This window comes from Psammomys obesus, unplaced genomic scaffold (genome assembly GCF_907164565.1).
Source record: "Psammomys obesus unplaced genomic scaffold, mPsaObe1.curated_primary_1811, whole genome shotgun sequence".
Classification (NCBI taxonomy): domain Eukaryota; kingdom Metazoa; phylum Chordata; class Mammalia; order Rodentia; family Muridae; genus Psammomys; species Psammomys obesus.
Genome location: NW_026590341.1, coordinates 1,129,300 through 1,144,031, shown reverse-complemented (window position 1 = coordinate 1,144,031; position 14,732 = coordinate 1,129,300). Strand labels below are relative to the sequence as shown.

Below are 14,732 nucleotides of genomic sequence, written 5' to 3'. Positions count from 1 at the left end.
CTTAAGGGACCCAGTCTGTACTCCTTGGGTGATAGAGAAGGAAACTGAAAATGTTGGAGATGACAAGAAGCCAGAAACTGTGAAACAGCTGAAGACATTGAGAACATAAGTTACAATATTAGGAAAGCTCTAGTTGAACACTTTGAGGATCAGTTGGATTCCTGAAGAAAAGAGAGTGAAGAACACCATTCTTTTCTCATGGAACAGGTCTCCATTGAGGACCTATCAAGGGCATAGGCTACAGGTAAGACAACAAGTCAGAGAGACGAAGCTGTGCTCCATAGACAAAACATTTTGAAACACCGGGTAGCAGAGGGTGAACTTCTGTATAAGGACATTGAAAGTATACAGAAATATCTATAGACAGTGGCAATGACTTCAGCTGTGGATACATTGGCTTTGATGTTAACTGTGGTTCGTTGAGACAGGAAGGCTCAAAAGGTCCTTTGGGTTTATAGGCCTGGATTTTGAGAAATGTTAGATTTGAAGTTCGAGTCAGGACAGTCCCAAATATAGGAGAAGTCACAGATAACAATAGGTAAAATTCAGAAAATACAAGACTAGCTGGTCATGGGGATGCTATCTGTCCTCAGGATGAGATGGGTAATAAAACAACCACTCCAGATATCAGAAAAAATGAAGTGCTTGAGAAGCTAGGAGGTCAGGTGTGAAGGGAGGACCAAGAGTTTCCTCAGTGTGTGTCCATCTAAAATTGAGAATGTCTGATGCGGAGGTAAGAGGGACAGCTGTGTCCCCAAGCACTGTCCCCAGAGAACGGTGCTTAGTGGTGACAGAGAAGTAAAGTACAGGCAGATCCTGAGCTTCGCTCTTCCACAGGTTCAAGAAGATGAGAGAGGAGCACATGTCCCTCTTCATCCAAGTCTACAGGCTGAAAGTTTCTAGGTGGGAAATAAAAGTAAAGGAAATATATGTGGGTTTCCAATAAAAGACAGCAGGTTTTTATGAAGGTAGTACACTCACTCCTTCTGTTTCTGACAGCAGAGAGTTTGGAACTGGACTTTGAAGTGGTAGATCATTACGTTTTCTCAGAAGCTGACAGAGACAGCAGAGGACCTGAAACTCTCCAGGATGATGTGGAGTCCCAACCAGACAGTGGTGACAGAGTTTGTGCTGGAAGGCTTCTCAGAGCACCCTAGTCTAAAGCTGTTCCTGATAGTCTGCTTCCTGTCCCTCTACACAATGGCTCTAATAGGCAACATTGTGATCATTGCTTTGGTCACCTCCAGCACTGGGCTCCACAGCCCCATGTACTTTTTCCTGTGCAATCTGGCCACCATGGATATTATCTGCACCTCCTCTGTGCTGCCCAAGGCCCTGCTTGGCCTACTGTCTGAGGAAAACACCATCTCCTTCAAGGGATGCATGGCCCAGCTCTTCATCCTTGTGTGGTCTGCATCCTCTGAGCTGCTGCTGCTCACAGTCATGGCCTATGACCGCTATGTGGCCATCTGCTATCCCCTGCATTACAGCTCCAGGATGAGTCCACAGCTGTGTGGGGCCCTAGCCATTGGCGTGTGGTCCATCTGTGCTCTGAATGCATCTATCAACACAGGCCTGATGACACAGCTGTCATTCTGTGGCCCCAAGGTCATCACCCACTTCTTCTGTGAGATCCCCCCACTCCTCCTGCTCTCCTGCAGCCCCACATACGTGAATAGCATTATGACTCTTGTGGCAGATGCCTTTTACGGAGGCATCAACTTCGCGCTCACCTTGCTGTCCTATGGCTACATCATCGCCACCATCCTGCGCATGCGCTCTGCTGAGGGCAAGAGGAAGGCCTTCTCTACCTGCTCCTCCCACCTCATCGTGGTCTGTGTGTACTACTCCTCTGTGTTCTGTGCCTACATCAGTCCTGCTTCCAGCTACAGCCCAGAAAGAAGCAAAGTGACTTCAGTGCTGTACTCGGTCCTCAGCCCGACCCTGAACCCCCTCATCTACACACTGAGGAACAAGGATGTCAAGCTCGCCCTGGGCAGACTCTTGCCCTCTTCCTCACATTAGGTGGAGATGTGCAGGCTGTGTTCCCAGCTTGGGCTGTTTCTAAACATGCTTTCCTGAGAGCAGCCTCATGCAGTGGGAGTGTACCTATTGCTGCTTTAGAAAACCTTTCTCTGATGCAAGGACTGGGTAATTCCACCTACTGTAACCTCAAAAGCAACAAAATCCTTAGAGGCAATGTAAACAAAACACTCAAGCTTTATTTCCTGAGAAATACAAACCATTTCAATTAAAGTTTATCTAAATGGAGATGTCACATTGGTGACAAAGGTAATTACTGCAAAATGAAGGCCTTTTATGCAGGGCCTTCCTGTAAGCTTTACAGGGCTTTGTTTCACAACTATGGCTTGGAATCTAAACTCCATAAGGAAAGTTGAGGGGCTAGCATGACCACTGTGTCTTGGGGAAAACAAAGTTGAGAGACTCAGGTTCTCCATTTCACAACTTCCTACTGAGCTGTGGGAATCAAAGCCGGCATGGAGTAAGAGGTAATCAGGGGAACAGAGATAAATTTTTAAGTTTCAAAAGTGAACTCACATGTGAGTCCAGCATACTTATGAAAATGAGGACAAGCAAACCCATGAGAAATGTTAATTATTTCCAACAAAAGGTTTTGGGGAAACTAGATGAATGGCTGCACACAAAGGGTGAAGTGGAACTCTTCCTTTACACTGTAAATGAAAATCAACATATATCATAGATGAAAATGCTGGGGTTAAAACTTTTCTTTCATGCAATGTGTTTTAATCATATTCTTTCTCCTCCCATAACTCCCAGATCCTACCCTCCTATTTACCTACTCACCCTTCTCTCAAACTAAATGCAAAAAAACACAAAACAAATCCAAGCCAGTAAGACAAAGAAAGGAAGAAGAAAGAAAGTGTACACACACACACACACACACACACACAGTCTGTTTCGTGTTGACCAAACACTCCTGGCTAAAACAGCAAGCTGGAGTAGGAGTGAAGGAAGAGGAGGGGGAAATGCATCTGCAGCCATGGCTAAGATACTGGTGGGAAGACAGCTCAGTGTCTGCAGCAACTGCTGCTGAAAAGATGCTGTGTCCTTTTCAGACGAAACACATTCTCCGTCAGCTCACTGCCTTATTCTTCCTAAGTGCTGAACCACACCAGGACTACTGGTGCAAATTAGGCATGTTGCAACACTTAGCTCTTCATCCTTGTGACCAAAATACCTTTCCAAAACGTTTATTCTGTCTCACAGTTTCAGAGGATGCGGTCCATGGACACCTGGCTCTTTATTTTGGTCTATTGTGAGACAGGGCCTCATGACAGTATGGGTAACGGTGGAGAATCTTCCTATCATGGTGGCAGCCCAGAACACGGATTAAAGGAACACCTTTGTTCAGCTGGCTTTTCCCTTTAGGCCATGCTTTCTAGTCTCCAGTCTCGGGATGCTGCTTGCCCACATGCACAGTAATCTTCCCCTTTGGTAAATCCTTTCCGGAAACACTCCCAGCAGCTGACAGGTTCCTTCTATTGTGGTGGGAACAGTGGGGATGCTGGGAGAATGCATTCAGAAGCGAAGCAGTATGAAGGGTTTGCTGTGCTACTTGCTGCTGCACGCAGGTGCTTCTGCAAATGACAGACACTAGGGACAGATCCAAGTGTGCTCCCTATGACAATGCAGTTCTTCCTCCACACAGCAAAAAGACGTTCTGGACATTCTTTGTAGTTTCTATTCTCTTGACTGACCAGTCGAATGAATGAAAGAAGGAGCTAGGAACACGCCCTAGGGGAACAGCTTCTGAATGTGGGCTGACCTCGGGTGTCAAGTCCCTGAGCAAACTGTGAATGCATCAAGGACCTGACTTTCCATGGAGACAAGAGCTGGCTGCACGTCAGCACGCTGACCAAGTGGTGATGCTAGGAATGGGAATAAAAGCAGCAAAGGGCTGTGAAGGGTGAGAGGATAGTGAGAAGGATCTGCTTTGTTGCAGCTGTTGGCCCAGAATGAGGGAAATAACATTCAGACCTGAAGCCAGGGACTGACTCTCCAGAGGGGGGACTCGCCACGCTCTCTCTGACAATACAGCTTGCCATCCATATGGCAGCAATAAGTCCTGCACTCCATTCCAGAAGCTTTGTTCCCCCTCAGATGTCAGACCAGGGAAAGGTACCTAGGACACAGGCCGAGCCCAAAAAAAGGCTGGTCCTCTTTTGGGGGGGGAGGGGGGCAAGGCTTCTAACAGACAGAATTGCTCAGATTCTGAGCCACGAGGCTGATCCTCAACTCAGACTCAGAAGAGTTTCCCAAGGAGACAAACAAGTATCTCAGGCTGACCCTGGAGCACTAAACCCCAACAGTCATATGCCAGTCCAACATGAACTTGAATCACATGGGGCCACATAGAGCAGACATGATGCCTTTGCCAGCTAGAGTATGCACGCTAGCTATCAGAGTATAGTGAACGCTGAGCTTTTTCCTGTGTGTGAGCCATGGGTCCATCATTGGGACAAGGTCAGGCCTATCGTACTTTCCACTGTGGCCTCACAAGCAGGCACACACTGTGAACAGGCTGCTCTCAGGCAACCATCAAGGCCAGGATGGAAATGAGATTCAGGGCCCTAATGACATTGCTTCTTCTACTTTCACAAGGTCCTGTTCTGTCCCACAGATTCAGTTTTGGGTGCATATTGGTGACGTTCCTACCACCCTGTGACCCTCCAGATGAATAATTTCTCAGTACCCTGCGAGGGACTTATAGAGAAGAGAGATGTGGGCAGATTATGTTATGCTGGCTCTGCTCCCATTTATCAACCAGAAAAAGCCAATGTCAGTGTGATAAAGGTTAGAACTGGCAGGCTTGTGTACCTCTTCCTGGGATGAACCCTCATTTTGTTTGTTTTCACCTTCCCAGTCACAGGGCCCTCAGGACAGTCTGTTTGTCCAAGCTGCACTAAATTTCACAAAGACTGTCACTGGCCAGTGGCCACAGTATGTACACGGTGTCCTGAACACCTGTTCAGATCCAGCTGCCAGTGTTAAAAGAAATCCAGATTTCAACAGGAACCATTTCCTTGACTTTTCTTCTGGTCATATTTGGCTCTCTCCTAGGTCTCCGGGCTATCCAGCCTCTGGTTCCTGGCCCTCCAGGCAGTGTCCAGGATGGACTCCCTCCGTGGCATCGTCAAACTAGACTAGTTATTGGTTGGCCACTCCCACAAAGTTTTCCATTAAAATTTAATTAAATTTAGTTAATTTGATTAAAATTTAATTTAAAAGACCTTTACTTGCAAACAGGAGCCTAGTATAACTGTCATCAGAGAGGTTTCATCCAGCAGCTGATGGAAACAGATGCAGAGACCCACAGCCAAACATTAACCTGGGCTCAAGGAATCCTGCAGAAGAGAGGGAGGAGGGATCACGAGAGCCAGAGGGGTCAAGGACACTACCACAAAATCCACCAACCTAGGCTCAGAGGGGCTCAAAGAGGTTGAGCTGACAACCAGGGAGCCTGCCTGGTCTGACCTAGGTTCTCTGCATATATGTTCCAGTTGTGTAGGTTGGTCTTCTTGTGGGACTCCTAACAGTGGGGACAGGGCTGTCTCTGACTCTTTCATTGGCTTTTAGGACACTTTTCCTCCTACTGGGTAACATCCTTCAGCCTTAATATGAGGGGAGGTGCCTAGTTTTATTGCAACTTGATATGCCATGTTTGGTTGATCTCCCTGGCAAGTCTGCCCTTTTCTGAAAGGAAATGGAGGAAGAGTGGATGAGGGGAGGTGTAGTAGAGGGACTGGGAGAAGAGAAGGGGGAAGAAACAGCAGTATAGACATAATATATGAGAGAATAAAAAATATAAAAGAAGCCTAGATAAACCTAGGTACACCTTAGTAAAAGTATGTACTGAATCCTGTCTGGGGAATTCAATTATAGAGTATTTGTTACTGATCTAAAATACAGATTCGGGTAGACATCATGTGATTTCTCCTGCAATGGTAGTTGAAGCACTATCAAAAGTCACTCTCTTTCTGTGTCTTTGTGGCCAGCAACAATTGGTAAACTCCCCATGTCAAGAAGATTCAGGCATCACAAAGGTGAACTACAATGTCATATAGACTGGAAAATTCCTTCAATGTCATCTATACTCACCTCAACACCAACTTTCCAAGGGGTACATGAGGAGATTGCTGCCTGTTCAGTCTCTTTAGAGTGCCTGGAAGGTCAGGAGATGGATACAGTACAGGATCATTCTTCCTACCCAGGGAAGCATGCTCTTCTCTGCTAAGGAAGGGGTGAGATAGACATGGTGTTCAGGTTCCTCGGATAGTCAGACTAATGCTGTCACATTAATGGTGACAGACAGACAGGCTAGGGACAGGAGATGCTGTTGAGCAGCTTCCCTTACAAGCCCTCTAAACCTCCTCTAGGTCCTGTATCAGGGACCTGGCTCCAACCTCTCCTGAATCACGACTAATATGTGTCCACTGTAGTTTTATGTATTTGTGAGTAAGGCACATAAACTTGGTGAGTTGAGGGTGGGGGAGGATGCACCAATTCCAAAATACTGGAAAGATTACAAGTATGAACTTCTCTATATGGGTACAGGCTTAGGGTTAAGCATCCAGTAGTCAGTGGACAGGAACCAGGCAGACAGACAAACAGATGGGAGAGAGAGAGAGAGAGATAACATAAACTGTGACTTTCTTTGTAGACATTAGAAGTATTCACATACATGCATCCATATTTTTCTGATACTGGAGACCCTCATGCTCTTAAGCATCCCAAACTCTGGAAATACATCTGCTGGTTGAGCAACTGGCAGGTTAGAAAAGGCACTGCCTAATTTTATTTTTTTTCTATTAACTTATTTGTTCACTTTACCTAAACAAAGGAGGGGAGGCCCTTCCTCCCCTCCTCCCATTCCTATTCTCCCCCTCTTTCCCTTGGCCCCCCTCCTTCCCTACTCCTCAGATAAGGGGAGGCTCCCCCCTACCAACTCAGACTGGCACATCAAATTGCATAAGGACTGAGTGCTTTTTCTTCCCCTGTGGCCTGGCAAGGCAGCCCTATCAGGGAGAAGTGATTGAAAAGCAGGCAACAGAGTCCATGTCAAGAACAGCCCCTGTTCCCCTTTCTAGAGGACCTACATGTTGTCTAGGTCCCATCATCTATGTATGTGTGTAGGAGGCCTAGGCCCAGTTTGTGCATGGTCTTTGATGATGCTTCAGTCTCAGTAAGCCCCTCTGGGCCCAGGTTAGTTGGTCTGTTGGTCTTAGGGAGCTCCTGGATCCTTCTATTCTTCCCCTATTCTTCCACAAGACTCCTTGCACTCTGCCCAATGTTTGGTGCACACCCTAATTTTAAACATCCATGCCCACTGAGGATTTTTGAAACTAGGAAGCTTTCTAGTTGATTTCCTAAGTGAGAGTCTTCAATATATTGCAGATGCTCAGATCCTGGGTGTGAGGCTAGCCAGGTCTAAGTCCCCTCACCACACCGTTCAGTCTGTGGAAAGCTTCTATCTTGCTGCTCAGAGTTCAGTAGTATCTGCCAACATCAAGAAATATTGACTTATGTCTGGACAGCCTTGCCTGTATGATGCAACCCAAGACAACCTCTGTCCCATGGGAGGTCTTCTCTAAATCCTTGGTCATGTGACCTTGTACCTGACTGTCAAATCCACAGTGAAGATTATTCAAAAGGTCATTTTCAGGACAGATAGGTCACGGGTGTTTTTCTGTGTTCTAGCTACCTCTGGCCAGAAGCCAGATGCTGGCCCAGCACCTGCTTAATTGTTTGCATCCGTCTCGGGTAGAGATAGGGCAGGCAAGGACTCCTGGTCAGAGTACTCACTGGTTCTGGAATACAGGAGTCCACACAGGGCTGCTCAATGCTATTGTCAGGTTCCAACCAGACAAGAGTGACTGAGATCATGCTGTCAGGGTTCACAGAACAGCTAAATTTGTGGATGTTTCTGCTTGGCTGCATGCTGTCTCCCTGTACCAGAGCATTCACAGACAACACAGCAAACATTGCTTTGGTCACCTCCAGCACCACAGTCCAGTATTTTTTTCTGTGCAACATCACCATCATGGATATTGTCAGCCTCTTCTCTGTGCTGCCCAAGGCCCCGGTTGTCCTAGTGTCCGAGGAAAACACTATCTCCTTCAAGGGTTGCATGGCCCAGCTCTTCTTCCTTCTGTGGTCCTTGTCTTCTGAGCTGTTGCTGCTCACAGCCATGGCCTATGAACACTATGTGGCCATCTGCTGTCCCCTGCATTACAGCTCCAGAATGAACCCACAGCTGTGTGGGCCCTGGCCATGGGCCTGTGGTCCATCTGTGCTCTGAATGCGTCTGCCCACACTGGTCTGATGGCAAGGCTATGAACATCATGATTCTCATGGCCAATTACCTCTGTGCAGGTATCAATTTCTTGCTCACCTTACTGTCCTGTAGATGCATCCTCATCCTCACCATCATCATCAGCATCTGCACATGTGCTCAGCTGAGGGGAAATAGACCTTCTCTATCTCTTCTTCACACTTCTCAATAGTTTCTGTACAGTGCTTGTCCGCACTCTGTGCTTATATCAGCATCACTTCCAACTACAGCCCAGAAAGTAGCAGTGTCCTCCATGTTGTATTCAGTCCTGATTCCTAAATTGAACGTACGCATCTACACACTGAGAAATAAGGAGATCCTACAAGCGCCGGGGAGATGTGTGCCTATTTCCAAACTGTAGGTGGAAATTCACAGGCTGCCCTCCAGGCCTATGCCTCCTCTCACACTTGCCTATCTCACACTGAGATAGCTCCTTACAGCCCAGAGGCAGCCATCATAATAAAGAAAATAACCTCAGTCCCATATAATCAGAACTGTTATTTTTGGCTCTGCTATGTTGTTTCGGTTGGAACACAGAGATCTGAGTGGCACCAATACATGTCTGATTTTCAGAACCTCCCCCTTGGAGACCCGCCATGTGCTCTTCTTCCATCTAGGTTAACATTCCAGGGTAACACCACCATACAGCTTGGCTTCTCTCACCCCAGCCCTTGCTTGCTTATTGCTAGTCCTCACTGTTCAAAAGACCAATGTCCCTCTTTCCCAATTACTCACACTGTTAGTGGCTTAGCTAACTTTTCTCATTGCTTTGACCAAAAAGCTGACAAAAGCAACTTAACAACAAATTTGTTTTGGGCTCAAAGTTTGATGGTACAGTTCACCATGGCAGAAAAGATGTGATGGCAGAAATATCACGTAGACACGTGGCACCCATATTAGAGAGCAATGGCCGTTGACTCTAAGTAGCTTTCTTTTTTTGCATCAGTCTGGGACTCTAGCCCATGAAGCAATAGTGACCCCATAGGTTAGGGCAGGTCTTCCCTCCTTAACCAACCCAATCTAGATAATTACTCACTGACTACCAAGAGTCTTGTCTCTTTGGTGGTTCTGGGTCCTGTCAAGTTGACAATCAATATTAGCCATCACAAGTGGGTAATTGTATACCTGTCCCTAATATCTTCTCCCTCCCTCAATATATTGCCATGTCCTATTCTTCAAAATCACCCACATACCATGCCCCAGCCTTCCTTCATCAAGCAAAACTGACCTGTGACTGTGCCTCAAAAACTCAGGCTCCCTGGTCCCTGTCATTCTATCCGAACCTTGTTCGACTAATACCTAATTCTAGCCCAGCTTCTTAGTGTGTGTAGCTAACCCCATCTCCAATCTGTACATCTTCATGGTGACACATCTCCCTGACCACACGCTAATTCCTGTAATGTTACAGCTATGTCATGCTGGTATCTCTGCAATAAATTTTCATTCCAGGTATGGCTCCTTGTTCATGGAGGAGGCACCACACAGCCATATTGAGAAAAGTGTTAGATCATTCGCCACTCTGTTACCTGAATCTCTCACAGGTTTTACATATTGAGTTCCTTAGTGTCATTTGGTTGTAACTTGGATTTCAGTTGACCAGGTGTCTGGACAGGACCAGGATCAGCACCATTTAAGAAGCAGTTTGTGTCTTTCATACTCACTTGATTCTTTTCTTCTTTGTTAAACTCCTCTCCCTAATTTTCACATGTCAAAGTTGACTCATAAATCATCACCATCACCTGCCTACAATCTATGTCCCAGTGCAGCCCTGGAATTAGCCTTTGTACTCCCAACATTTCAGCGGGACTCACCTGAACCATTCCCTTCAGGCCTTCCAGTCACCAGCTTGCTCCCTTCAGACATATTGAGAGGTCCCTGTATCAGTGAGCTTTGCATCACTGTAACAGAATGCCGGACACAGACAACTTGATAATGAGGATTTATTAGCTTGCCAGTTTGGGAGGCTTAAGGGTGTGACACCTGCATTCACTCATCTCTGATGAGAACATCACTGATTGATAGGTGACAATGTTTGGAGTGTATGACAGGAAAAGCAGTCACAACTAGAGCTAACAAGCAAAGAAGAAGCTGGGTGAGAACTCAGGCTTTTATAATAAACAGCTTGAAAAAAATACCAACCAGATGTCTAAGAATTGTGGCTCTTCCTCGTGGCCTCCTGCTGAGTACTACCTTTTAGGTTCTGCACTAATCCTTAACCACACTTGCTCCATAGCACCTGTTACAATTTAAATGCTGATCTCGCCTTCTGATCCCCACACAAAGTAACCCAAATGCCCACATTTAAATTTTCTTCCCACAAATTCCCAACACAAACACTTGGTTTTTGCTCTTCTTGTTTTTCCATGATCTACGAAAACTCCTGTTTCCCTCCAGGTATGATTTGAATTGGATTCCCAACATATGTTTCAGTGCCTGGAGGAATGTGATCTCATTTGGGGATATGGGCTTTTTGAACATAGATGTTTGCCCGTTAAAATAAAATCATTAGCATGGGCTCTTACCAATAGGGGAGACACAGGTACACAGTAAATATAGCAGTTGAGGTCCGTGGCATAGTCTGAAGTAGCATGTCTACAACCTGACGATTACTGTGTTGACAGCAGTATCACAAGTGAGAAAAGGCAACAAAGGATGCTTTGCTGAAGACTTCACATGTACTGCGCTTCTACTGACACTGAATTTTGTAGTGTGGTCCTGGCACTATGAAAAAAAAAAAAAGGATTCTCCAATGCAGCCACTCCTGATGAGACCTAATTCACTGGGATCAGAAGGAAGGAAAAGAAGACCTCCCCTATCAGTGGACTTGGGGAGGGGCATGCATGCAAAGGGTGGAGGAAGGGAGGGATTGGGACAAGAGGAGGGAGGGAACCACAGGGGGGATACAAAGTGAATAAAGTGTCATTAATAAAGAGTAAATTAAAAAAAGAAAAAAAATAGGATTCTCTCATTTAAGCCTTCCAGTCTCTGGTATTTTATGACAATAACACCGAGGAATGTTAAACAAAAGTATTTAATTTTTTACTTTTTTAATTTTTGAAAATTTTCCCTCCAAACCCTCCCATATGCTTCTCCTTGTTCTTTCAAATTCATGGCCTCAGCTTTCATGAGTTATTATTATATTCACAAATGTATATGTGCATACATATATATTCCTAAGTAGAATCTGCTCAGTCTATATAACATTACTTATATTTTCAAGGCCGACCATAGAGTATAGGATAACTAGTTGGTGTGCTCTTCTCTGGGGAAGACCATTTTCCCACTCCCAGCATTCTTCAGTGGCCTATAGTATTTTTTTGTGGGGTTGAGGCCCTGTGAGCTCTTCCTTGTCCACTTTGACATATCCATTGGTGTCATCCTTGTTTAGCTCACATTTGGGCAGTTGTGTTGGTGAAACTTTACGAATATAGCTTCCAGCATTATTGGAAGACACACTCTCACAGCAGACTCCCTGATCTCATGACATTTACAATCTTTGTACCCCCTCTTTCACAATGCTCCTTGAGCCTTGGGTACAGAGTGCTTTGTGAATAAATCCATTGGTACTGGGCTCCACAATTCTGCATTTTGATTATTTGTAGTTTTCTGTTGTAAAGAGAAATTAAATAATGAACTTTGCAGGTAAATTGATGAACTGGAAAGGATCATATGGAGGCAAAGTAACCTAGACCCAGAAAGACAAATGTCACATGTTCTCTCTCATTGAAGCCTCCTACCCCCAAATCTTCAGATGTTAGCACATAGCCTAGAGTAACTGTGGAAACATGGAAAGTAATATCCCTTTTAAAATTTAGTAAGGTGACTTTATTCATGACCATCATGATAAAAAATAGAAACCTTTGTGAAGGTCTGTGCAGGAGGGAATTTTGATTCTTTTTTTTAAATCTATCATGTACAAAGAGTAATTCATAGCTCACATATAGGGTCAGGACCAGGATAGAATATTACTGAACATCTGTGGTTGGGAGCTCTGACAGAACAGACATAATCTCACATATAGTGCTAAGGTTCCTATGGTTTGGTTCTCATGCAGTTCTAAGAATGGCATATCGCAGGCATATACCAGTCTCTCTACAGAACAGCCCAGATGCCCCTCAGCTGAGGAATGGATACAGAAATTGTGGTACATCTACACAATGAAATATTACTCAGCGATAAAAAACAAGAAAATCATGAAATTTGCAGGTAAATGGTAGGAACTGGAAAAGATCATCCTGAGTGAGGTATCCCAAAAGCAGAAAGACACACACAGTATATACTCACTCATAAGTGGATACTAGACATATAATATAGGATAAACAAACTAAAATCTGTACACCTAAAGAAGCTAATCAAGAAGGAGGACTCTGGCTAAGATGTTCAATCCCCATTCAAAAGGCAAAGAGGATGGACATCAGAGGAGGGAGAAAACAGGGAACAGGACAGGAGCCTACCACAGAGGGCCTCTGAAAGGCTCTACCCTGCAGGGTATCGAGGCAGATGTTGAGACTCATAGCCAAACTTTGGGCAGCGTGCAGGGAATCTTATGAAAGAAGCGGAGATAGTAAGACCTGGAGAGGACAGGAGCTCCACAAGGATAGCAACAGATCCTAAAATTCTGGGCACAGGGTTCTTTTCTGAAACTGATACTCCAGCCAAGGACAACTCATAGAGATGGCCTGGAACCTCTGCACAGAGGTAGCCTATGGCAGTTCAGGATCCAAGTGGCCTCCATAGTAATGGGGACAGGGACTGTCTCTGACATGAACTGATTAGCCTGCTCTTTGATCACCTTTCCATGAGGGGGGAGCAGCCTTACCAGGCCATAGAAGAAAACAATGCAGCCACTCCTGTTGAGACCTGATAGACTAGGGTCAGAGGGAAGGGGGGGAGGACCTCCCTTTTCAGTGGACTGGGAGAGGGACACGGGTGAGGAAGAGGGAGAGAGGGACTGGGAGGGGAGGAGGAAGGTACAGGGGGAATACAAAGTGAATAAACTGTAATTAATGAAAATAAAAATAATTTTAAAAAAATTTAAAAAATACTATATACAACAATCTGGCTGTTCTGGAACTCATTATTTAGACCAGGCTCTCCTCAAACTCACAGATCCATCTGCCTCTGCCTCCCAAGTCCTGGGATCATAGGAGTGCACCACTACACCTGGCTCTAATGTTATCTTTCAAAATAAGATTTTTGTAGGCAAACAAAAGCTGAGAGAATTGTCACTAGATTATAACAAGAAATGCCGAAGCTGAAAGGAAAAGATGTTGATTAGTAACAAGAATTTATACACTACCACTGCCTAAAAAATGTCAAAGCAATAACTTTTTATTTAATTAAGCATCTTAACTTAATTTAATTAATTGTATCTTGCTTAGCATTAAAGGAGAAAGCTACATGAAACTCGTATGAATTCACGTCAACTGAAGTAACATGCACAGGACCTTCACAGGTCTGCACCAGCTTCTCTCTGTAGGGCTGGTTTGGTGGATAGTGTTGGTTAAATTTGGTTTTGTCATAGAATCTCTTGTTTTCTCCATCTATTGTGATTGAGAGTTTTACTGGGTGTGGTAGTCTAGTTTGCCATCTGTGGTCTCTTAGAGCCTGCGAGATTCTTGCTTTTAGGGTCTCCGTTGAGAAGTCAGGTGTAACTCCAATAGGTCTGCCTTTGTAAGTTACTTGGCCTTTTCCCTTGCCGCTTTTAATATTCTTTCTTTGTTCTGTACATTTAGAGTTTTGATTTTTATGTGGCAGGAGGATTTTCTTTTCTGGTCCAATCTATTGAGTGCTCTGTAAGCTTCTTGTAAGTTTATAAGCATCTCTTTCTTTCGATTGGAGAAATTTTCTTCTATGATTTTGTTGAAAACATTTTCTGGTCCTTGGAACTGGAACTCTTCACCTTCTACTCCTACTATTCTTAGGTTAGGTCTTTTTATAGTGTCTCAGATATACTGTTTTGTGTCAAAAATTTTTTTAGATTTAACATTTTCTTTGACTGATGTATCAGTTTCTTCCATCACATCTTCTACACCTGAAATTCTTTCTTCCAGCTCTTGTATTCTGTTGGTGATGATTGCATCTATTGTTTCTGCTCTTTCCTAGGTTTTCCATCTTCAGGATTCCATCAGTGTTTTCTTAGCTTCTACTCCCATTTTCAGGTCTTGAACAGTTTTATTCATTTCCTTTACCTGTTTAATCGTGTTTTCCTGTATATTTTTCCTTTTGGTTTTTGTTTTGTTTTGTTTTGTTTTTTGTTTTTCAAGTCAGGGTTTCTTTATGTATCTCTGGCTGTCCAGGAGCCAGATTTATAGACTGGCCTTGAGTTCACAGAGATCTGCCTGAGAGCTGGGATTAA

The 14,732-nt window shown here is 44.6% G+C and overlaps 1 protein-coding gene and 1 pseudogene across 1 annotated transcript; both read left to right on the top strand.

Moving 5' to 3' along the window:
- Nucleotides 1–1,077: 1,077 nt before the first annotated feature.
- Nucleotides 1,078–2,025, top strand: LOC129676493 (olfactory receptor 13A1-like). Its single transcript, XM_055606870.1, has one exon. The coding sequence runs from the start codon at nt 1,090–1,092 to the stop codon at nt 2,023–2,025; it is 936 nt and encodes a 311-aa protein (XP_055462845.1). The 5' UTR covers nt 1,078–1,089.
- A 5,857-nt stretch (nt 2,026–7,882) lies between these two features.
- LOC129676487 (olfactory receptor 13A1-like) lies at nt 7,883–8,735 on the top strand (annotated as a pseudogene).
- The last annotated feature ends 5,997 nt before the right edge of the window (nt 8,736–14,732 follow it).

Coding starts and splice junctions, on each gene's coding strand:
- LOC129676493 (XM_055606870.1), top strand. CDS start 1,090: ATGATGTGGAGTCCCAACCAGACAGTGGTGACAGAGTTTGTGCTGGAA.